Source organism: Budorcas taxicolor, chromosome 1 (genome assembly GCF_023091745.1).
Source record: "Budorcas taxicolor isolate Tak-1 chromosome 1, Takin1.1, whole genome shotgun sequence".
Lineage (NCBI taxonomy): Eukaryota > Metazoa > Chordata > Mammalia > Artiodactyla > Bovidae > Budorcas > Budorcas taxicolor.
This window is the reverse complement of record NC_068910.1, coordinates 136783627-136807475: the sequence shown is the minus strand read 5'-3', so window position 1 is coordinate 136807475 and position 23849 is coordinate 136783627. Positions and strand designations below refer to the sequence as shown.

General features: G+C 34.7%; 1 protein-coding gene across 1 annotated transcript in view; it reads right to left on the bottom strand.

Moving 5' to 3' along the window:
• ACAP2 (ArfGAP with coiled-coil, ankyrin repeat and PH domains 2) overlaps nt 1-23849 on the bottom strand; it is a 161088-nt gene that overhangs the window by 15108 nt on the left and 122131 nt on the right. Inside the window, exons 11-17 of the mRNA XM_052637900.1 lie at nt 21977-22089; nt 17950-17970; nt 14570-14621; nt 13197-13297; nt 12497-12602; nt 2603-2811; nt 1933-2002 (exon numbers count right to left, since the gene is read on the bottom strand). Of these exons, the coding sequence (XP_052493860.1) occupies nt 1933-2002; nt 2603-2811; nt 12497-12602; nt 13197-13297; nt 14570-14621; nt 17950-17970; nt 21977-22089 (672 nt within the window). The remainder of the gene's footprint in view (nt 1-1932; nt 2003-2602; nt 2812-12496; nt 12603-13196; nt 13298-14569; nt 14622-17949; nt 17971-21976; nt 22090-23849) is intronic.

Genomic DNA, 23849 nt, shown 5'->3' with positions numbered 1-23849 from the left:
CTACTCTTTAAGACACATATTCTGCCAGACTTCTATCCCTCCGCTGTGGTTAGCATAAGGCTATATACTCACAACATCAGCTAAGTTAACCAAAAAAAAGAAGCCTAAGTCCAGATAGGTTAAGTTTTAAACAACTCAGAACTGAAGCAAACTATTTTCTCCTTGGGCTTCCCTGGTGGCTCAGACAGTAAAGAATCTGCCTGAAATGCAGGCAACCCGGGTTCAGTTCCTGGGTAGGGAAGATCTACTGGAGAAGGAAATGGCAACCCACTCCAGTACTCTTGCCTGGAGAATACCATGAAGAGAGGAGCCTGGCAGGCCACAGTCCATGGGGTTGCAAAGACTCAGACACAACTGAATGACTAACACACACACACATTTTCTCCTTAGATTTTATTTACATTTCTAAATACTGCTTTAATATTTTTTTGAAAGTATCAGACAGCTGTGTTTCAACCAAAATTTCTAAAATGAATCCACTGAGTTCATATCTACCCACAGTTGACGCAGAAATTAGATTTCTAGCTCCCACCCCCCACTTACTTCTTCTTTGAATTCATATCAATTTATAGAATCTATAGAAATAGGGCTCTATCATACGAGCCAACTTATCACTTCCATTTAGAGGTTTACACAATAATTCCACAAAGAAAACTGTTTTACTTTACGTAACTGAAAGGATTATGAGTTTATCTATGGATTAAAAACACAAATGTGTTAAGAAACACAATTTTCAGACAGAAATAAATATAGAATACACTACAACCTTTAAGCTAACATTTTTTACAATACGTAAACTAAACAGTGGGAATTAAAATGGATACACTATTAATCAGTATAAATTTTGAGTCTTGGGCTTCCTGGTAACTGAGGTAGTTAAGAATCCGCCAGCAATGCAGGAGGGCCCAGTTCGACTCCTGGGTTGGGAAGATCTGGAGAAGGTATAGGCTACCCATTCCAGTATTCTTGGGTTTCCCTGGTGGCTCAGCTGGTAAAGAATCTGCCTGCAATGCAAGAAACCTGTGTTCAATCCCTGGGTTGGGTAAATCCCCTGGAAAAGGGTAAGGCTACCCACTCCAGTATTCCAGCCTGGAGAATTCCATGTACTGTATAGTCCATGGGGTCGCAAAGAGCTGGACATGACTGGGAGACTTTTACTTTCACTTATTAAAAACCCAGTTGTGATCTAAAATTACTTATGACACTTTCATAGATATGAATTCTTACACAGGGAAAAAGGATGTCTTAGTTTGATGACTACCACCCCTGACAAATGTAAATTTTCAAATGTGTCTATGTTAAATCCTCATGGAGTCGGACATGACTGAGCGACTAAACTGAACTGATGCTAAAATAATGCCATAATAACATGATATACCAATCTGTTATGCAGCTCACTATGACAATATCTCATATTCTTAATAAAAATTTATATAATTACAAAATATTAAGGCACAAAATCTAATTTCTGAGAAAACATTAAAATGCAAGGGTGCTAGTCTCCTTAAAAAGTGAACTGACATACAATTAAGAGTGCTACTTAAGCTTAGAAACTTAAAAAAAAACAGTAAGAAAACACCAGATTTGCCAAAATCACTTCAGATATATTCCAATATAATTTAATTCACTGTTGGCATTGAGAAACTCATACATTTGCAAATCTAGATTCTAAAATATTGACTTTTGGGGATTCCCTGGTGGTCCAGTGGTTAGGACTCCGCCCTTTCACTGCAGAGGGCACAGGTTTGATTCCTTGTTGGGGAACTCAGATCCTGCATAGCCAAGTGGCAAAAGAATAAATACATTTTAAAAATCTTGACTTTTATGTGAAAACATAAAATATTTTTTTTTATTTGAATTTATTTATTTTAATTGGAGGCGAATTACTTTACAATACTGTATTGGTTATTTTAAAGCAAATATTTATTTTACCTTTAAAAGTTCAGGCTCCCAGGTATCCAAAGTTAAAGATCGCACTTTTGAGAAATGAACTCCAAGACTCCTAAGTTGGAAAAAGAAAAGACTGCATCAATACACGGAGAAGGCGATGGCACCCCACTCCAGTACTCTTGCCTGGAAAATCCCATGGATGGAGGAGCCTGGTAGGCTGCAGTCCATGGGGTCGCTAAGAGTCGGACATGACTGAGCAACTTCACTTTCATGCATTGGAGAAGGAAATGGCAACCCACTCCAGTGTTCTTGCCTGGAGAATCCCAGGGATAGGGGAGCCTGTTGGGCTGCCGTCTATGGGGTCGCACAGAGTTGGGCACGACTGAAGCGACTTAGCAGCAGCACCATCAATACATAAAACTTTCAAATCTCTATTTGCACATTATGTAAGTTATTTTTCTATCTCAATGTGACACAGTCTCTAATATAGCCCTCAATACATATATAAATATGGACAGATCTTCTGGTTAATGGTGAATCAAAGTCCTCAAAATCACTTCACAAACCAGAATTTTATCCACTTCATAAAAGGTACAAAGACACAAACTGGCAGCCAAATTAGGCAAGAGGGAAAGTCCTCTAACCATTGGGACACAAAAATTTACATGTGTTTAACCAAAAGAAGTCTCTCACCCCAGGTGGGCCTACTCACCGATGAATCCCAGAACACTCAATACACAGGGTGATGCCCAGGTTGATGCTGGCCCACCGTGGGTCTGCCAGACCACAGTCACAACAGCTGGCATTCCCAGGTATACACTGGACTCGCTGCAATGCACTTTCTCCTTTTAATAGCTTATCTTTTGACTCATTTCCAGAATCCAGGCTCCCTGTGGATGGAGATGATTTCTTATCCAGCTTCTAAAAGAATTAAGATTAAAAAAAACAAAAAAGGATTGTAATACTACATTGCATACTACATGCTCCAAACAAAAGCTGCCAATCAACAATCTGAAGGCCTATAATAGGCCTAAGAAGGACACTGTTCTAAACACTGGGGGTTCAAGAATGAAAATATACAGGATCTGCCATCAATTGGCCTTTAGTCTTATACAGAGAAACACATTAATAATAAAAAATAACTTGATACAATGACTGTCTACACAAGATAAAAAGGCAAACAGAAAGAGGAACAGGAATTGAGCACGCAGGATGAGAGACAGAGAGAGTATGCATGAGACTATTAAGACTCAAGAAAAAAATAAATACTATTTTATACCAAGTTTTTCCAAGGTATTCAATGAACTGCAAGCAAGTTGTTTCAATTACTGCAGTGAATTACTGAAAATGGTATGGCCTTTTACTAAAGAACAGATCAACTGCATAATTATAATTACAGAGTGAATCAACAATATAACGCACAAGTCTAAAAGCTCATGAGAAACCAGGAGAAAAGCAAAAGGTGGCAGATAAGCAAAAAACTAATTTTTTAAGTGCACAGCAAAGAATATACCAATAATGACCAAGTACAAAAACGGAGTTTGGGGATCCTACGTAAATAAATATATGGCCTAAAAAGTCTTTTGGTTTTAAAACATTTCAATTTTAATAAGCCAGTATTTTAGGATAGAATTCACACAAATATAATCTTGCCCTTCTTGAAAACTCAATTCAATAGCCGTTAAGTGTAGCTAAGCAAAGAAAGTGTGGGGACATGGTATTACAGAGAGGACTGTGCTGGGTGAGGAGCATACCCTCAGATGAGAGTGACCCCATGCAGGTTGTTGGTTGCCAAGCAGGAGAAGAAGGGTTTCTGCATAGGGAGACAGTCTAACAAAGGAAATGAGAGCCTGAAGACAGAGAGGAACCACCAAGTGGTAGTGCCACCTGGTGTGAGGTATTAGTCTGGCAGGTGGCAAATGGCAGCAGAGAAAGCATACTCGTCACAACAGGGAGACTGAGCATAATAAGCAAAGCTGCTAAAAATAAAGGGAAATCAGATTTCTTACTTCAGAGAATGGAGTTATTTATATGAAAAGGGAGAAAGTTAGAACAAACCCGATTGTATTACATTAGGACTAGAGATGACAACAGGCGCCCTAATGGTTTTAATATAAATATATTTATAAAGCAGTAAAGATGCAAATGTATATATGCACATGTATATTCCCTTATCTTGCTTTCTAAAACTATTCTCTACCTGAAAGAACTAGTGTACTTTGGAGAAACTGCTGATTTCAAGGCTGGTGCAGAGAAAGTACAAGAAGATGAACTCAGGACATCTCATCATGCTAGAAGGTAGGGAAGAACTTCAAGATTGTTGGGGAAATGTCAAAAGGTTACAGAATCCAGGGCTCCACTATAGAAACGAGTCAATCTGAGCAATAAAACAAATAATGATAGTAACGAATCATGATACATTAAATAAAACAGGGTTGTATCCTCATATAATTAAATTTAAAAATTAAAGTTTGAATAGGAAAGAATATTTACATAGTCTCAAAGTACATACTCCTTGTACATACAAAATACTATTACAAAGACAGTATTTCAGTAGAGATGTCTAGCATGCATTACCTTAATCAAGTGATCAAAGTTAACATCACCAAAAATGGAACAAATCAAAATCTCAGGCCACCTGAGAAGATGCAGTGAGAAGAACACAGCATCATTTATACAATATTCCTACCAACAGTGCACAACTTTGTAAGTAAACATATCAACAATGGGTGATATTCTACCAAAGTTTGCAATCTTCAATACAATAAAAGTCAAGAAGGTCAAAACAGATGGGGAAACAGTGGAAACAGTGTCAGACTTTATTTTGGGGGGCACCAAAATCACTGCAGATGCCAACTGCAGCCATGAAATTAAAAGACGCTTACTCCTTGGAAGAAAAGTTATGACCAACCTAGATAGCATATTCAAAGGCAGAGACAATACATTGCCGACTAAGGTCCGTCTAGTCAAGGCTATGGTTTTTCCTGTGGTCATGTACGGATGTGAGAGTTGGACTGTGAAGAAGGCTGAGCACCGAAGAATTGATGCTTTTGAACTGTGGTGTTGGAGAAGACTCTTGAGAATCCCTTGGTCTGCAAGGAGATCCAACCAGTCCATTCTGAAGGAGATCAGCCCTGGGACTTCTTTGGAAGGAATGATGTTAAAGCTGAAACTCCAGTACTCTGGCCACCTCATGCGAAGAGTTGACTCATTGGAAAAGACTCTGATGCTGGGAGGGATTGGGGGCAGGAGGAGAAGGGGACGACCCAGGATGAGATGGCTGGATGGCATCACGGACTCGATGGAAGTGAGTCTGAGTGAACTCCAGGAGTTAATGATGGACAGGGAGGCCTGGCATGCTGCGATTCATGGGGTCACAAAGAGTCGGACACGACTGAGCAACTGAACAGAACTGATTACCAAAACTGAAGGAAACTGAAGAATCATAACAACTAAAAGAAACCTGTGCTTCTAGACTGGATCTTTTTGCTGTAAAGAACATTACTGGGACAACTATTAAAACTTGACATTTGAGAATTAAATGGTAGTAATGTACCAATGCTCATTTCTTGATTATGATTATACAGGAGAAATGTCCTAGTTGTGGGAAGAACTCACTAAATTAATAATGGGCGGTGTAGCATATATTAGCTGCTTACTCTGAAACAGTTCAGGGGAAAATTTTTTGCATTACTTGGAACTTCTCTGTAAGTTATAGATTACTTTAAAATTTTAAAAAGAAATAAAACCTATGTTACTAAACCATATTTCATAATGTGAATTAGCCTATAAGCAATTATCATACAGAAAAAGGATGTCAATGCACAAATCATGCTGGTTCACTCTCAGTATTCCTTTATTAGCTAATGCTTTTCCAACCAGTCCATTCTGAAGGAGATCAGCCCTGGGATTTCTTTGGAAGGAATGATGCTAAAGCTGAAACTCCAGTACTTTGGCCACCTCATGCGAAGAGTTGACTCATTGGAAAAGACTCTGATGCTGGGAGTGATTGGGGGCAGGAGGAGAAGGGGACGACAGAGGATGAGATGGCTGGATGGCATCATGGACTCGATGGACGTGAGTCTGAGTGAACTCCGGGAGATGATGATGGACAGGGAGGCCTGGCATGCTGCGATTCGTGAGGTCGCAAAGTGTCGGACACGACTGAGCGACTGAACTGAACTGAACTGAACTGAACTGAACTTTACACCAAATTAGAGAAGCTGAAAGCAAAGTACAGTAACACAGGAGAACCTGGGCTGGACACCTCAAGGAATACAGGACTGGAAATGACACCCATCCTTCACTCTTCTTGGCTCATTTTGGCCATGTGCTATGACTTGAAAGTGTTTACTACACCATTCTCTCTGATAATTATGTGTTTTGCACATGTCACCAAAGCCTCAACCCTCTGTACACTTCCTTTAAGCTATCTTCACCAATTTTTAAAGCTAAGTCCTACCTGTCCTCTATACTATAGTGTTTATTTATTAGGAATTCAACTGTGCTAATATTTTTATTGAGATTTTAAAGTTTCTAAAATTATTCAAGTTACAAACTTAGGTAGGTTTTAGGCTGGCCCTATCTCTATTTTTCCTGTAATCCCTACTATTTCTGGTGTACGATTCTGCTAACACAAGCATTTCAGCAATCCGCTAGCTTCTTCATCAATATGATCTGGATACACATCTAAATGTGTTCCCTCTCACAACTCCGCTAAAAACTAGAGAAATTTTTCAAGGCATCACCTGAGTCCTTATTGGACAAAGGTGTGATAATTTGAATGTGAAAAAAGAGTAATTACCACAATTAATTGGGACCCATTGTGTTTTTAAAAATCCGGGAGTTTATAATGATATCCCCCAAAACATTTATCTGTCCCCACTCCAGGTAGCTAATAAATCAACCAAATGTGGTAATTAAAAGCAAAAATTTAAGCATCTCTTATTAAACTAACTATATAGCTCCAATGATAAAGAAAACCTATATTTCACATAAGAATGCAAGTTAATAAATGGATATGGGAAAAGAATTAGAAAATCATCATTTTGCAAATTCCCAATAAAATTACAAATTCAGCTACAAAAGTATTAAATGAATCATTGATGGGGCCTAGACTTTATAGGGTTAAAGTAAGACAAAGTAGATTTGTAATGCAAAGGAATGAAGTATTAACAGACAGGGAACAAGAAAGGAAATGTACCATGACAATGAAGGGATCACACTGTCATCTCCCTAATCCACATGTCTGCTTTATCTTCACAAAGAAGATTTTTGCATTAGCAGTGGTAGGGTAACAATACTGTATTTCTCTCACTGCAACATGAAGTATACACATCACCTATGTTATAATTTGACAAGGAATTCTCCTGGAACAGAAAGTCTAACCTTTTCAGCAAGTCACTGTCATGGGGAAAAAAAAAAAACAGAAGGAACTATCCTAGATTGAAAGACAAGGAACATTGGACTAGATGTAATGCCCAGTCACAAAAAAGATCCTACTTTGTAAAACAGGTTGTAAAAGACATTTTTAGGATAACTGGAGACATCTGAATAGACTGAGTTACAGACGATATTAAGATATTACTATTTAGTGTGGAATGACAATGATATCTATAATCTACTTTAGAAACTCTCCCATTCTATTGATTTCCTCTATTTCTTTGCATTGATCCCTGAGGAAGGCTTTCTTATCTCTCCCTGCTATTCTTTGGAACTCTGCATTCAAATGGGTATATCTTTCCTTTTCTCCTCTGCTTTTCACTTCTCTTCTTTTCACAGCTATTTGTAAGGCCTCCTCAGACAGCCATTTCACTTTTTTTAATTTCCTTTCCTTGGGGACGATCTTGATTCCTATCTCCTGTACAATGTCACAAACCTCCGTCCATAGTTCATCAGGCACTCTGTCTATCAGATCTGTATACTCATAAGGGATTTGATGTAGGTCATACCTGAATGGTCTAGTGGTTTCCCCCACTTTCTTCAATTTCAGTCTGAATTTGGCATTAAGAGGTTCATGATCTGAGCCACCGTCAGCTCCCGGTCTTGTTTTTGCTGACTTTATAGAGCTTCTCCATCTCTGGCTGCAAAGAATATAATCAATCTGATGTCGGTGTTGACCATCTGGTGATGTCCATGTGTAGCGTCTTGTCTCGTGTTGTTGGAAGAGGGTGTTTGCTATGACCAGTGTGTTCTCTTGACAAAACACTATTAGCCTTTGTCCTGATTCATTGTGTACTCCAAGGCCAAATTTGCCTGTTACTCCAGGTGTTTCTTGACTTCCTGCTTTTGCATTCCAGTCCCCTATAATGAAAAGGACATCTTTTGGGGGTGTTAGTTCTAGAAGGTCTTGTAGGCCTTCACAGAACCATTCAACTTCAGCTTCTTCAGCGTTACTGGTTGGGGCACAGACTTGGATTACTGTGATATTGAATGCTTTGCCTTGGAAACGAACAGAGATATTCTGTCAATTTTGAGACTGCATCCAAGTACTGTATTTCAGACTCTCTTGTTGACTATCATGGCTACTCCATTTCTTCTAAGAGATTCCTGCCCACAATAGTAGATATAATGGTCATCTGAGTTAAATTCACCCATTCCAGTCCATTTTAGTCTGCTGATTCCTAGAATGTCGATGTTCACTCTTACCTTCTCCTATTTGACCACTTCCAATTTGCCTTGATTCATGGACCTAACATTCCAGGTTCCTACGCAATATTGCTCTTTACCACATCGAACCTTGCTTCTATCACCAGTACTATCCACAACTGGGTGTTGTTTTAGCTTTGGCTCCATCCCTTCATTCTTTCTGGAGTTATTTTTCCATGGATCTCCACAGCATATTGGAGTGGCACCAGTGGCACCTACTGACCTGGGGAGTTCATCTATCAGTGTCCTATCTTTTTGCCTTTTCATACTGTTCATGGGGTTCTCAAGGCAAGAATACTGAAGTGGTTTTCCTTTCCCTTCTCCAGTGGACCACATTCTGTCAGCCTTCCTCAGCGGTCAATGCAAAGACATAGAGGAAAACAACAGAATGGGAAAGACTAGAGATCTCTTCAAGGAAATTAAAGATACCAAGGGAACATTTCATGCAAAGATGGGCTCAATAAAGTAAGAAATGGCATGGACCTAACAGAAGCAGAAGATATTAAGAAGAGGTGGCAAGAATACACAGAAGAACTGTACAAAAAAGATCTTCACGACCCAGATAACTACGATGGTGTGATCACTCCATCACACCTAGAGGTAGACATCCTGGAATGGGAAGTCAAGTGGGCCTTAGGAAACATCACTACGAACAAAGCTAGCAGAGGTGATGGAATTCCAGTTGAGCTGTTTCAAATCCTGAAAGATGATGCTGTGAAAGTTTTGTACTCTATATGCCAGAAAATTTGGAAAACTCAGCAGTGGCCACAGAACTGGAAAAGGTCAGTTTTCATTCCAATCCCAAAGAAAGGCAATGCCAAAGAAAGCTCAAACTACTGCACAATTGCAGTCATCTCACATGCTAGTAAAGTAATGCTCAAAATTCTCCAAGCCAGGCTTCAGCAATACATGAACCGTGAACTTCCTGATGTTCAAGCTGGTTTTAGAAAAGGCAGAGGAACCAGAGATCAAATTGCCAACATCTGCTGGATCATCAAAAAAAGCAAGAGAGTTCCAGAAAAACATCTATCTCTGCTTTATTGACTACGCCAAAGCCTTTGACTCTGTGGATCACAATAAACTGTGGAAAATTCTGAAAGAGATGGGAATACCAGACCACCTGACCTGCCTCTTGAGAAATTTATATGCGGGTCAGGAAGCAACAGTTAGAACTGGACATGGAACAACAGACTGGTTCCAAATAGGAAAAGGAGTACGTCAAGGCTGTATATTGTCACCCTGCTTCTTTAACTTGTATGCAGAGTACATCATGAGAAATGCTGAGCTGGAGGAAGCACATGTTAGAATCAAGATTGCCGGGAAAAATATCAATAACCTCAGATATGCAGATGACACCACCCTTATGGCAGAAAGTGAAGAACTAAAGGGCCTCTTGATGAAAGTGAAAGACGAGAGTGAAAAAGTTGGCTTAAAGCTCAACATTCAGAAAACTAAGATCATGGCATCTGGTCCAATCACTTCATGGCAAATAGATGGGGAAACAGGGGAAACAGTGGCAGACCTTATTTTGGGGGGCTCCAAAATCACTGCAGATGGTTACTGCAGCCATGAAATTAAAAGACACTTACTCCTTGGAAGGAAAGTTAAGACCAACCTACAAAGCATATTAAAAAGCTACTTTGGCAACACAGATCCGTCTACTCAAGGCTATGGTTTTTCCAGTGGGCATGTATGGATGTTTGAGTTGGACTATAAAGAAGGCTGAGCACCAAAGAATTGATGCTTTTGAACTGTGGTGTTGGAGAAGAGTCCTGAGAGTCCCTTGGACTGCAAGGCGATCCAACCAGTCCATCCTAAAGGAGATCAGTCCTGGGTGTTCGTTGGAAGAACTGATGTTGAAGTTGAAACTCCAATACTTTGACGACCTGATGCAAAGAGCTGACTCTTTTGAAAAGACCCTGTTGCTGGGAAAGATTGAGGGCAGGTGGAGAAGGGGACGACAGAGGATGAGATGGTTGGATGGCATCACCGACTCAATGGACTTGGTTTTAGGTGAACTCCGGGAGTTGTTGATGGATAGCGAGGCCTGGAGTGCTACAGTTTATGGGGTCGCAAAGAGCTGGATATGACTAAGTGACTGAACTGAATTCAACTTTAGAAACTTAACGTTTTCTAATTTAAAAAAGAAAAAAAAAAAAAACATTTATCCACAAGAATATGGCTAACAGAAAAGAAAATAAGAGCAACAAAATTCAGGGAGCTGCAAAGTGGCTGGATGAATGGTAACAAGAGTAGACCAAGGCAAAATCTACGGAAATAGTAAGAAAAATCTAAGAGTTCATCAATTTACATCATATAATAGACAAAAGGCTCAAGGATTTGTACCAGTTAATCTTGGAAGTGGGGAGAAAGTAGGAGAAATCATTAAGAAGAAGTTAGATCAAAGGTCCCCTTCCCAATGCTGCCATTAGTGAACTGTTCTCTACAAAGACATACAAACGACAAGAGGTTCATTCACTGAAAGAAAACAGAAAGTGACTAGATGGCATTTACCTAAAAAGAGGTAAGCACAGGATTAAATGAACGTCTACATAACTGAATGCTGGTTCTCCAGCAATTAACTCCCAGCCAGTCCTTTACCTCTACACAGGAGAACAGTGAGTCTTCTCTGGGGAATCGTAGCTGAAAAGACTCCAAAGATCCTAACTCGAATTGTTTCTCAACAAATGGTCCACACTTTGGTGAAGCTCACCATCAACGAAGTCCTATGTTCTTACAGCACTTGCAACCATGAGCAGATTAACAAGATAGCCAAAGAAAGCCCTTAATAAAATGGTTCTCAACACTGCTTGAACAGAGAAATCACTTATTAGTAGAAAGCTTTTAAAAATATTGATGCCTGGGCCCCAACTCCATTCAACTATTCTAGGGTGGTACCTAAGCACTGGGATTTTTTAAAACTTCCTGTATTATCATACTGTGCAGTCAAGATTAAGAAACACAAATCTAATACTGCATACATGAAAAAAGAACAGGTTTATGTATATAAACATTCAGTAAACAAAAGGAAACTCTTTGAAATTAAATATGTGCTAGCACAAATGGAATATTCAATAGAAGGTTTGGAAGGCTAACTGGTAAAATCTCCCAGATTGCAGAGCAAAACATACACACACACACAAAAGAGAATCGTAAGACCAGTCCAAAAATTTCAGAAAAAGAAAACAAAGAAATTGGAGAGGAGGAATATTAAAGACTGGTAATAAGAAAGACTCCAACAGCAACTCTGGAAAGCAGAAAACACTGCCATTAGAAGTCTTAAGAACAATCACTACCAACCTAAAAATTCCACACTTAACCAAACCAACAAACGTGAGGATAGAATAAAGACATTTTTCATTTCTTAAGACTCATTCATGGCCTTGCTCAAAGTGAAGTCTCTCAGTTGCGTCTGACTCTTCGCAACTCCATGGACTGCAGCCTACCAGGCTCCTCTGTCCATGGGATTCTCCAGGCAAGAGTACTGGAGTGGGATGCCATTGCCCTCTCCAGGCCTTGCTCAAAAGAGTCTGTAAACTTACTGGGTAGCTAACACCAGACTACAATCCCAGACTCTATACTCAGCTTATCTTCTCCAGGGAGATTTCAATTTAAAAATATGAGCTTTCCTGTTCTTTGCTCTTCACCTAGTTTTAGTGTTTACCTTTCACACTCACTGTTTTATTAGATTAATAAAATATTTGAGGAAAAATACTTGCATCAGAATACCTGAGACACATATTCAAATACTGGATTAAACATACACTGAAATATTGGAATTAAAAGAAAAGTCAAGAGAAATAAACAAGAAACTAAATGTATAATTTAAAAATAAAACCCACTTCAATATAAAAAAGTCATCCTCCATAAAAAAAGAATGTTATAATCATGCAATGTTGCAATTAAAATTAAAAACTTTGGCAAAATATCACTTTGTATTGCAGTACTATTTACTAACCTCTGATTCATCACCTTTCTCTCTGTAAGCAGTAGCAATACTGGTCTGAACAGCCTTAATCCATGCCTGGCGCAGCTTTTCAGAATCTGCCTGAAGCATACAACTTCTAAAAGGAAATAACATTGTTTTCTCAGACACTAAATTAACCCAAAAAATAAGGTTTATTTTTTAACAACTTTGCTATATAATAATTTTCTAACGAAAAATACTGTGTTGAAAGGTTTTATTTCACTATCTTTAGGTAGTATGTTCGTAAAGAAATCAAGACGTCAATGAAATAAATTACCTACTGAAAACAAATCACTTATTCTGTGTATTAAAAAAATAAAACTTTAAATTTGCCACATAAAATAACATTAATATTTTTCATTGGGTAGACGTATGAAATAATAAGTTATCAAAGAATTTATCTGATATATGACTTCAGCTCATTATCTTGACAGTTAAAATGTTTCCATATAGCCATAGTAATCATCAGAATTTAAGGACTATGATACTGCGTAAAAGTTACATAAATATCTGACTTGTAATCATTAATATGTGTCTAATTATTCATAATTCAAATTTAATTTGAGAACACTTTTTTCCTCTTTAGCTCTTATAGTCACAACTGTAACAAATCTTTCTGTATTCTGGAAAGTTCTTTAAGACAAGCTATAGAAACACAAAAACAACTCTCAAATTCTTTAGAACCACTCACTTTGTTGGAGAGACCACCTCAAAGCAGAATCGTCGTTCTATGTCCTCACAGTGTTTCACTGTGCAGAGCCTGAGATCCTCCACCACCACAGTGGGATTATCCTACAACAAGGAAACAAAACTCCCGTATTTATCAACCTAGGCTTTAAATATCACTACCTATAAAAACATACTTAAAAACAGTACTTGGAATAAATGGTCTAATTTTAAAGGTTTATACTGATCTTATATTTATCTTATTTTAGATCAGAAATAGGAGTTATCAATATAGATATAACTAATTCCATATAAAGGTAATTATGCCCTGTTAATTTTATCTGCCTCATAAAATTGATGAGAATTCAATGAAATAGTTCATATAAACGTAGTCCAACCCTTCACAGTTAATTAGCAGGTGCTCAATAAATGTTAGCTTCCTGTTCATTTTCTTCCATTTTCTTTCAAATCAATTTTTCTCCTGATCCTCTCACATATAATAAAAGCCACTCTCCTCCAAAAAAGAAGCCTTTCATGAGTCTAGTTTTAATAACTGAAAGAAAAAGCTTATACATGCTTCTTAAAATATCTAAGAAAATGAGAATTTTTAAAATCATTTTTTAGTACTTAATAAAAATAGAAACTCAAAACCAAGCTTATCAGGGTAGAAAAAAACATGAACTGAATAGTTAAAGAATTTGTATGGAATAAACCTGCTACTATAGAACCTAGTAAGTAAAACTTCACATTGTGTTATCTCAGGATGAAAGTAGGTGGGTATTTGAAATTTACAGTTGAACGTATTATTCATAAAGGTTAATTAGGTAAAAATCAAATCATCAATTAACTAATAGTTCTTTTCTCTAATCATCTTTAACATTATCAAGTCACATATAATCTCATTATACCTTTCCATTAAATGAAAATACCTCACTCTTAAAATGAGGCTCAAGAAAACAAACACATAAAAACAATATTAACAAATTAAGAAGTTTCTATTTAAATTAATTCAAGCTTATATTTTAATTAATTGTTAACCCTTCTCTATTACCACTTTTGGCCCTAAGGTGGTATTCCTTAAACACAACCTTTCCTTCAGTGCCAAAACAGTATTAGGGATTTCCTGTCTCACAAATGGACAAAGAAACATGTGAAGAAATAAAAGTAATTCTGAAAGACAGAACAATCCATCTCAAAGACAGGAATTAAGAATTCAGGAAACAATGTTGATACTTTCCACTCCTGAGTCCTTTTATACATATCCAAACATAAAACTAACAAATGATAATTTTGCACACATACATATTTATGAACTTCAATGCTATACCAAGAGGAACAAATAAAAACTGAAGTGGAGGATTCAATGGGTTTTCACTTAATTACTTAACAAACACCTACCTTAAACTTTTTCTGGTAAACCAACTGATTATTCTGTATTGAAAACCAGCGTCTAAATAAATATAAAATAGATTACATTTTCACAAACATAATTTATTTCAGTTGTTGTTAGAAACAAAATATTTGAGAAAGTACTAGAAAATCAATTAATAGTAATTAAGTTTTTAGAAGAGCATTGTTTTGTTTTGCTTTATATAAACTGACATCAATGAGATAATTACTGAAATTAAAAATTTCAGGCAATTTTAAAACCACAGACTAAGAAAATAAAACTACCATATTTTTATTCATTTTTATGTCAGAAATTTATACCCTAACAAAAGTTGTTATACTTTGTGCCATTACCAATAATAATTCTTTAAAAAATAAAAATTTAACTTTTTGAGCTTCCCCAAAAATAACTAAAGCTGTCCCCAAAAATAATTTGCTTGTGTTATAAAGTAGAAATAAATTTATATTATAAATAAGACTATTCCTTTGTATACAAAAGACTGAAACAAATGGTGCTTTGTTTTCAACCTTTCTGCACCCCATTCAACAAGCATTTGATCTGTAAAGCAAAACAGAAAAATATATCATCCTTTTAGAAATGATATTAAATAGGAGACTGTCGCCAATTCACTTGACCTTACTTTCATATAAAATACTTCTTAGCAGAAAAATCAGTTATTACTAAAAATGAGTCACCCAATTATTTATTTATATTGTTCTGCTCATTACTGTAAATTAATTGGCATTTTACTTGCAATCTTCTTTAGAAGAAAAAACTAACCTATGTATGGCATATTTACTAATTCTAATTTATTAAAATAATAAAAGACCTGAAGACTTAAAAAAAAAAAACACAGCCAAAAGCCATTCATAAAAGGAAGCAAAAATTCTCATCAAGCATGAAAGGTAAAACAATATTTGAGTTATTATTTTTAAATTAGTTACATGTGAGATGATTTCTATTGTAAACATTAGTTATTAATCTATTAGCAGATAGAGATTCTACCTTTTCATTGATACTAATACAAAGCACTAAAAATTGTATTTTAGACATGTTTAGAACTTCTATTTCAAAAAATTTAAGTTAATTCTCCAAGGCTGAGAAAATGATTAGATGCTTTGCTATTTTTAAGCTAGACAGATTGTTAGGTTTTCTTGCTATTTAAAAAGGCATTCACCTTTACCATTAAAATACAGATCTGTTAAACAAGCATCTAGATAAAAACCAAGTAGGTTGCCTCTAAACGCAAATCATCAAGAGATGGGCTAGAAAAGGAAGAACTTCTGGGTCTCTTTGTTCTGGGACACATGGTTGGTTAGAAATGTTAAAGGAAATACCTCCAAACAAACAAAATGGTGCAGCCCTGCCACATGGGATGACATGCAATGGAAACAATCTCTGATACTGATTAAAGTATTAATTAAAAAATCATTTGAAGTAAACTATATTAATAAAAATTCTTAAGTTTTATATATAGTAATATTATATAATTTGATGAAAAACTATAAAGAATTTCATTGAACAATGGAAAAGCATCCAGGTAAACTTTTCATGCTTCTGAGGTCATCAGAAAGTAAATTTCTTTTGACCTGCTGAATCTTAGAATAATAGCCTCTAAACATAAAAACAAAATACTAGATAAAAACTTATGGTTTTTTTGTTAGATTCTGTTTGATTATTAACTTTATAGATCATTTATATTTCTGAAACTTAGTTCCCCTGCCATTTATCTGCTTATGAGGAACTTTTTCACATCATCAATTTTTGTTTATATTATAAATTCAAGACACTATGAATTCATCTTAATTTGACATTTCCTAAGTGAAAAAAATCACAACTATCCTGGCTAGAAAAAAATTTTAATTGCCATACTCAGTATATCTTATGGTACTATCTTCCCTCTTCTATCATTTAAAAAAAAAAAAAGAGCTAACTATATTCATTTATATTAATCAAGACTTTAATCAGGTAAGCAAAATAAATATAATCTTTTCTCCTATAGAATAACTCTAGTTATTATTAAGACCTCCAATAAAAGGAAAATTATTCACAATCTACAGGATATAGAAAATATTTAATATTTCAAGCTCATGCCACCCGCAATTTGAAGATACTTTAAATGGTAATTTAAAAGGGGCTTCCCTGGTGGCTCAGAGGGTAAAGCATCTGCCTACAATGCGGGAGACCTGCATTCAATCCCTGGGTCGGGAAGATCCCCTGGAGAAGGAAATGGCAACCTATTCCAGTACTCTTGCCTGGAAAATCCCATGGATGGAGAAGCCTGATATGCTAGTCCATGGGGTCGCAAAGAGTCAGACACGACTGAGCGACTTCACTTAAAAGGTAATTACATAATAAAAAAGACAAATGTTGGAAAGCATTATGCTGACAGCTATACTATATTTACAAGATTCATAATCTGACCAAAAAGCCAAAATATAAGTATTCAAAAGTGTAATTTTTTTGGTTTTAAGAAAACTAAGACATCAATTTATATCTATCTCAAATTGAGACAACTCAATATAATAAAAATTTAGACCAAAATTTTACATCATAAACAAATATTAGTTTTTAAATATCAACAAGAGCTTCTATATGACAAAATTAGGGGGGGAATACATTAAAAAATAAATCAAGTATCTTTTACAATTTTTGAACACTAGTCCCAGGACTTACTTAAAATCAAGAACATGGGTAAAAGCAAAATTTTTAAATCTTTATCACTATTCATCTTTAAAAGTAGAAGCTTTATCACTAAAATTATACAAATGATGGGTTCATGTACAGATTCATATAGATGCCAAATAGTGAACATTTAATAAAATTAAAAGCTCGAACATATATATGTTCCTTTATTTAAAATTCAATTTAGTTTTCACAAGGAAAAAGACCAAAGTGGTAAAACAAACAAAAAAGCTAGGAATTGGCAATGTTTCCTTTAAACATAATTAATAAGGTGATTACCAAAGATACTAATACCTAATTACTATTTCAAAAATTTAAAAACCATTTACCAACTTATTTCCCCTAAAAAATACATACCTACATATATACATGCATATATATATATATGTGAATGTGTGTACACATACACACATATATACATACTTGTAGTACTTGTATTACTGAAGCTATGTCTTCTTTGGACAACTATTTACACATCAAACGTTCCTTTCCAGATTAAAACAAACTGAGGATATAAGCAATGAAAAGGTATAATTCTGTTCCTCAAATAAGATGTTTACATTTTCTTCTCAGTTTAAAACCTAAAGAGACTTTATATCCATTGCAAGTAATCCAACTGAAATGCAGGTTAATTACGAGCTTTCTCGTGCCAAAGAGGAAGTTGGAGTAAGGCAGGGGTGAGGGGAAGGAAGCCATTTGGTACCTGATATGATCGGGCTTTTTCCTGTCATGTGAAAAAATGGGGCAGGATTAAAACATAAGGGAAAGGTGGTAAAAGAATGAAAACGCAAATGTGCAAAATAAGCAAAGGACTAGCATGATATGAAAATAAAGCAAGAATTAAAGGAACCAGCTTAAGCTCATAACCTAACAAAAGAATCAAAAATATCTGTTGCATTTTGCTGATATTATATATATACGCATTTATACAACTAATTCCAACTCTTAGGAATCTGAAAGGCTAATATTTTATAAATGTTCAAAATATTCTTCAAAGCATTATGGCAGAGAAAATTCTGTACAGTCTACTATTGAGAATATTCGCACACTCTACTATCATTGGGAGTTATCTACCTCTATGATTATAGCTCTAAAATACAAATAGTAGTTTTCCTCATCTTAAAAAATTAAAGGAAACAATCACTACAGCTATGTCTACCTAAACCTGAAACAAATGAGAACATTTCAACATGAAAAGCTCCTCCCACCAGCTCACCCTCTTCTCATCAAATGAGAGCAGACACTTTAAGGCCACACATAAGTAGAGTTCATCTTTACTCTATGTATACACTTCTTATTTGTATCTGTACTAGAAACAGAATACTTTAAGATACTGTATAATGCATTTTATGCTTTTAGCTACATTTTCCAGTTTAACAAAGACTGAGCATAGTGTTAAAATCCATCTAGGTCTGACTTGAGCTTGAAATGAAGCTGCCACACTGAGAAGATGGCCTGGGAAGATTATTTTGTAGATATCACATCTTCAAAAAATATATATTACAGACATTAAAAAAATCTTAAGAGCCACTACAAATTAGAAATCTGAAACCAACCAGAAACAAGCTCAACAATTCACATTAAGACATAAAACGTTTCACTTCTTACACCATTTCAATCACACCACATAAAAATACCATCTCTTTGGTTAAATTTCAGATTATAGAATGATGCTTTCAAAATATACTTAGATTTTGTGAAATACAGCATCAGGTGTTAAAACTAACTGGAAATTCCTAGTCAAGTTCACATTTCTCTCAGGAAGATCTTTTTTTAAAGTTGACTCTGAAATATGTGTGCTTCTATTCCATAAAGCTATAGACAATAGCAAATTTGTCATCATATGACTGAAACCTCTCAGAGTGACTACAAGAAAGTATGTTTCCTAAAACTAAACCACAAACAATCTTTTTTAAAAAAAAAAGTGGGCAGAAAAAAATCTGTATGCTTGAACAGTTGAATTCCTAGATTCTTGTAGTTAAGGCACAAATATCACAAATATAGTCTTTTATTCAGAGGCTAATAAAATATATTAAGCTGGATAGAGAACTAACTAAACAAGTAGGAAAGAGTCTGAGATCATATATAGGTAAAAGGAAAATATCTGCAAATATTTCCTGAGACTAGATTTTTGGTAACCTCATATAAAAAAAAATTTTAGATATATTCCAAATTTTTAAAATTGAAAAGCAGAAGAGAATTCTAACTAACATATAAGAGACTTCTCTTTCTTCTCCCTTTTATAGCTATTGACCTATAACCTATAAAATACTTCAGACTTTTGTTAAAAAGTTTTTGACTTCTGTCTTTGAAGAGTTTTATATGTTTATATGCTATATTATTTACAAGTCTGCTTTTAATTAGTGTTTTCATCAAAATATTCTTTAAAGGTATATGAAAATGAATAATTTGCTACCCATAATTTATTCCTAATAATGCAAATGCATTAGGAAAGTTTTTAAAAATAGTTTTTAAACTATTTTTGTTGTTGTTTTTACCAAAGCTGTATCTTATCTTATCAAAATGCAGATTGTTTGGAATTTTCATAGCAAGTTTCCTAAAACACCAGGTTTTGAGCGTCAGTTTTGTCACAAACTAAGTATGTGACCTTGAATGAGCAAACATGTCCCTGCGCCTCCATTTTCTTTACTAAATATCAGGATGTTAACTATAATCTATGATTTTAATCAATAACTGTTATCCTACCATATAGAAATGGCATCTCCTTTAAAAGGTGGCCTCATTTTCAAAGTTACTATCATTCTTACTTGACAAATGGTAGGTAACATATCTGCAATTGAGAATTTAATAGCTATTCACTACTTGATTTTAGTTATGGTTAAATGTCTATGCCAATTAATAAAATTCATGAAACATATAAAAACAAAAAGATCCATGCTTGAATCAATCAATTTTCTTCTGTTGTCCTAAATAGGAATGTAATTTTCCACTAACACTTATTGTGCTTCATTTAAGTCTGCGAGCATTTCTGATTAAGAGTACTCCATGGAAGTTCATTTCATTTCTTCTTAACATAATGGTATGGCTTTTATGGATTTATTGCATTTTCACTGTGTTAAATTTTAAGAAGGTTGTTTTGAAATCTGAAGGTTAAAATTCAATTCTAACATTACCTCATGAAACTGTACTGGTTGAAAACTCTTTATTAAAAAAATTTGACAATCATGCTATTTCTTATATTAATTTCCTACTCTGGCCAGGGAAATTTGCCAGGAAAGGCTTAAAAGATTATTGGCTCAATTCTTACAGTTTAGAAAACAAAACTGCAATTTTACATTTTTACTTTACAATAGTTAAAACCTTCTTTCTTAACCAGGCCATCTGAGTAGATCCTCCTATATTTATGTATTATTTTTAAAGTCCTACATTACTCAAAGAAACTCAGTATCAAATACAATCACCATTCTTTCCCATTTATATTCATTCTCAGGTAAAGAACAATTACTTCAAATATAACACACCATGTCCCATTTAAACATCTGACAATATCAAATGCTAAGGAGATACTCAATGACATTGACACTAAATTGATACAAATAACATTGATATAGTGATACTAAAATGACATTTGAAAATATCAGTAAATATTTTTTGTATATAACCTCATCACCAAGAACTCAAAATAAGTGCACTAAGAATCCATTTCAATATTTTGAATATTCAAGCATAACGGTTTCCAGTTAAATTAACAAAAATGTATACCAAATTAAACTTACCAAGAAAATTCTATTTATTTTGCTAATGTCCACTTTTTTAAAAAAGAAAACAATCTTCTCTATCATTAAGTGAATTCACATCCTGTTCAAGTAGCAAATAAAATATACACATTCAACCAATAATATAATAGTTATTAAATCAATCAACCAGAATCTGATACTATTCTCAACTATTACAAAATAATTCTTTTTTTTCCACAAAGGAATTATCCTTGAATAAGACTATTCACTGCTATTCAGAAAGATGATCCTGAGACAATCACTCTTTCCTTTTGCCTTCATGTCTGAAATGATTTCACTTTATTAATACATGAGAAATGCAATATTTTATACATTCATTTAAAAGATATTTACTTGATCAACATTTATTTTCAAAAATCAGTTTAGAAAAAAACATTTTTCAGTAGGCATCAAGTTAACAAAAAAGGAGCACCAGCTACCACATACATTTCACATATAAAACTCATCCCATATTCTAAAAAGCCTGGTTAAAGTTATTGAAAAGATCAGAAAACCAGGATCATCTCACTTAAAGATTCACAAGCCAAAATTAAGTAAATCTGTATATAAACATACATATAAAGGAGGAACCCAAAAAATGAAAAACAGCCCACTTGTCTTATTCATCCATTATAATCAATATATAACTTGAAATCAGATCTATTTCATAACAAACAGCGGAGGAAGCTCACATTTAAAAACTTATTCATTGTAGTAACCTAGTCATTACAACCCAAGCATTATAAAAATTTTCCTTGCTTCCCGATTTAAACTTTGCTTAAATTTTAGAATTTAGATTTGCTAGTGTTATTTTTCACTTCCTTCTTAAGGCCTTATTCCTCGAGGGGCAACTTATCTCCAATACACATAGTTCAGAAAAGTTACTAGGGACTGTGAATTTAGAGAATTATGAAGGAAAGAGTCACTAAACCACAGAGAAGTCAGAAAACTGAGGATATGGAAAGAGCAAGACTGGTGTTTGAAATATATTACCTGTTCCAAGTTTTGAAGGCATTGCTGGCACGTTTGAACAGATAACCTTCCATAACAATGCCATTTGCAGCATCTACGTTATATTCTAGCTTAGAATCATCACTGGAGAAATCCTAAACAAAATAACACATTAAAAAGTTTGTATGGTTTTTACTGATGTCCCTAGACAAATCTATCCTAGAGAAACAGCTCAAACAGTAGAAAAGCATTGTATTAGGATAGTTAGATCAACAACATTCATAAGGGGAGACCTAAATGTTCAATAACAGAAGCATGCTTCAACATATTAACATACTGTAATTCAGTGGACTATTATGCAATAACACAAACGACTATACAGAATACACATTAAAAGAGAAAAGCAAATTTTAAAAGTTTATAAATTATATAACCTGGATAAATAAATTGTACACACTGTGATTAAAAGAACAAAATAATATGTATAAAAATAGACAAAGGGAACAACGTGCTATTCTATGGGTGTTGTTTTAAATGTTTTCATTTAATCCCAATATTGATATGTCTGCTAACAATTTTTTAAAGGAATATACGTATTTCTACTTGGGATTAGTTAAATCTACCACTATTTTCTAAACATATTACTATTAGGGTAGTTTTATATTGTTATACTGTTTTTGGTAGAAACAATAACTCCACTATTTGGGGGTTTAAAAAAAGAATTACAGAAAGTTTATTTTTGCAAAGAAGAAGTACCACAGTGTGAAGTTGGCATTCTGAGCTCACTTTTTTATAAGGGTTATAAAATCACTCAGTCATCTTCAATCATCTAACCATTCTAGTTTTCACTTGAATGCAATTCAAACTTTCAATTTTCCTCCAAGAAGCCACTAAATTTTAAAATCAGAAATTCTATATTTAAAATATTTCCTGGTAAATTTCCAAAGTTATTTCAACAAAACTGAAAAATCATTGTGATCTCCAAATTGAAAACTCTAAAAAGCAGTCCTGAAACTTCAAAATTACTTCTGGACCAATAAGCAAAATTAGAACGCTATACTATTAGAGAGGAGTAGACTTTCCATCTTGAGAAAGATTTTGGTAGAGACTGGATGACCATCTGCCAAGATTACTGGAATGCAGGGGTTCTGCACTGGAGGAGAAGCAGAGTGATAACCACCTAAGATCTTTCTAAATCTGAGAGTCCATGATTATGGGAAAAGGAACTAGGCACACTTCAGAACTACACGCAAACACTGCTGACATATCTCAAAACTTAATCGTGAAGGACATGATCATCCAACATAATCAAATGAAATAATCTGTAAATAAACTGCTACATTTCTTTCTGCTTTTCCTTTGGGGCAAAAAAATCAGGGAAATTTTAATTCCTTCATTTAAAATTTATTTGGAGCTATAATTTATTTAATTATGTTGACAAAATTAAGTCAGCAATAGATATAATCGAGTTTGGCAACATTCCAAAGATTTCTTTGTAACATCAGGAGCTTGTCTTATCAGGAGAACTTGAAGCTTTGGTGTGGAGCCCAAGGAATATAAGTCAAGACAATGAAGGGACTCAACTGAAATTTTCCCTTTTGAAATTGCAAGCAAGACAAGAAGGACCACTATAAGCACTTTGATTCAAGATTATTTTGAAAGTCCTAGCCAGCAAGATAAACCAAAAGGAAAGGATTATTTGCAAAGGATGTGACTGTACACATCCAAAAAAATTCAGAGGTATATTAGTAGTAGTAGCAGTAAAGAGAGCTTAAAAAGACTACTACTGGTTAAAAAAATCAACACACAAATATCAAATTTTATTCTAATATACAACCAAAGTAAACAGTGAGAAAATATATTTTTAAAGGATAACATTTACAATAACATTTTCAATACAAGTATCTAGAAATAC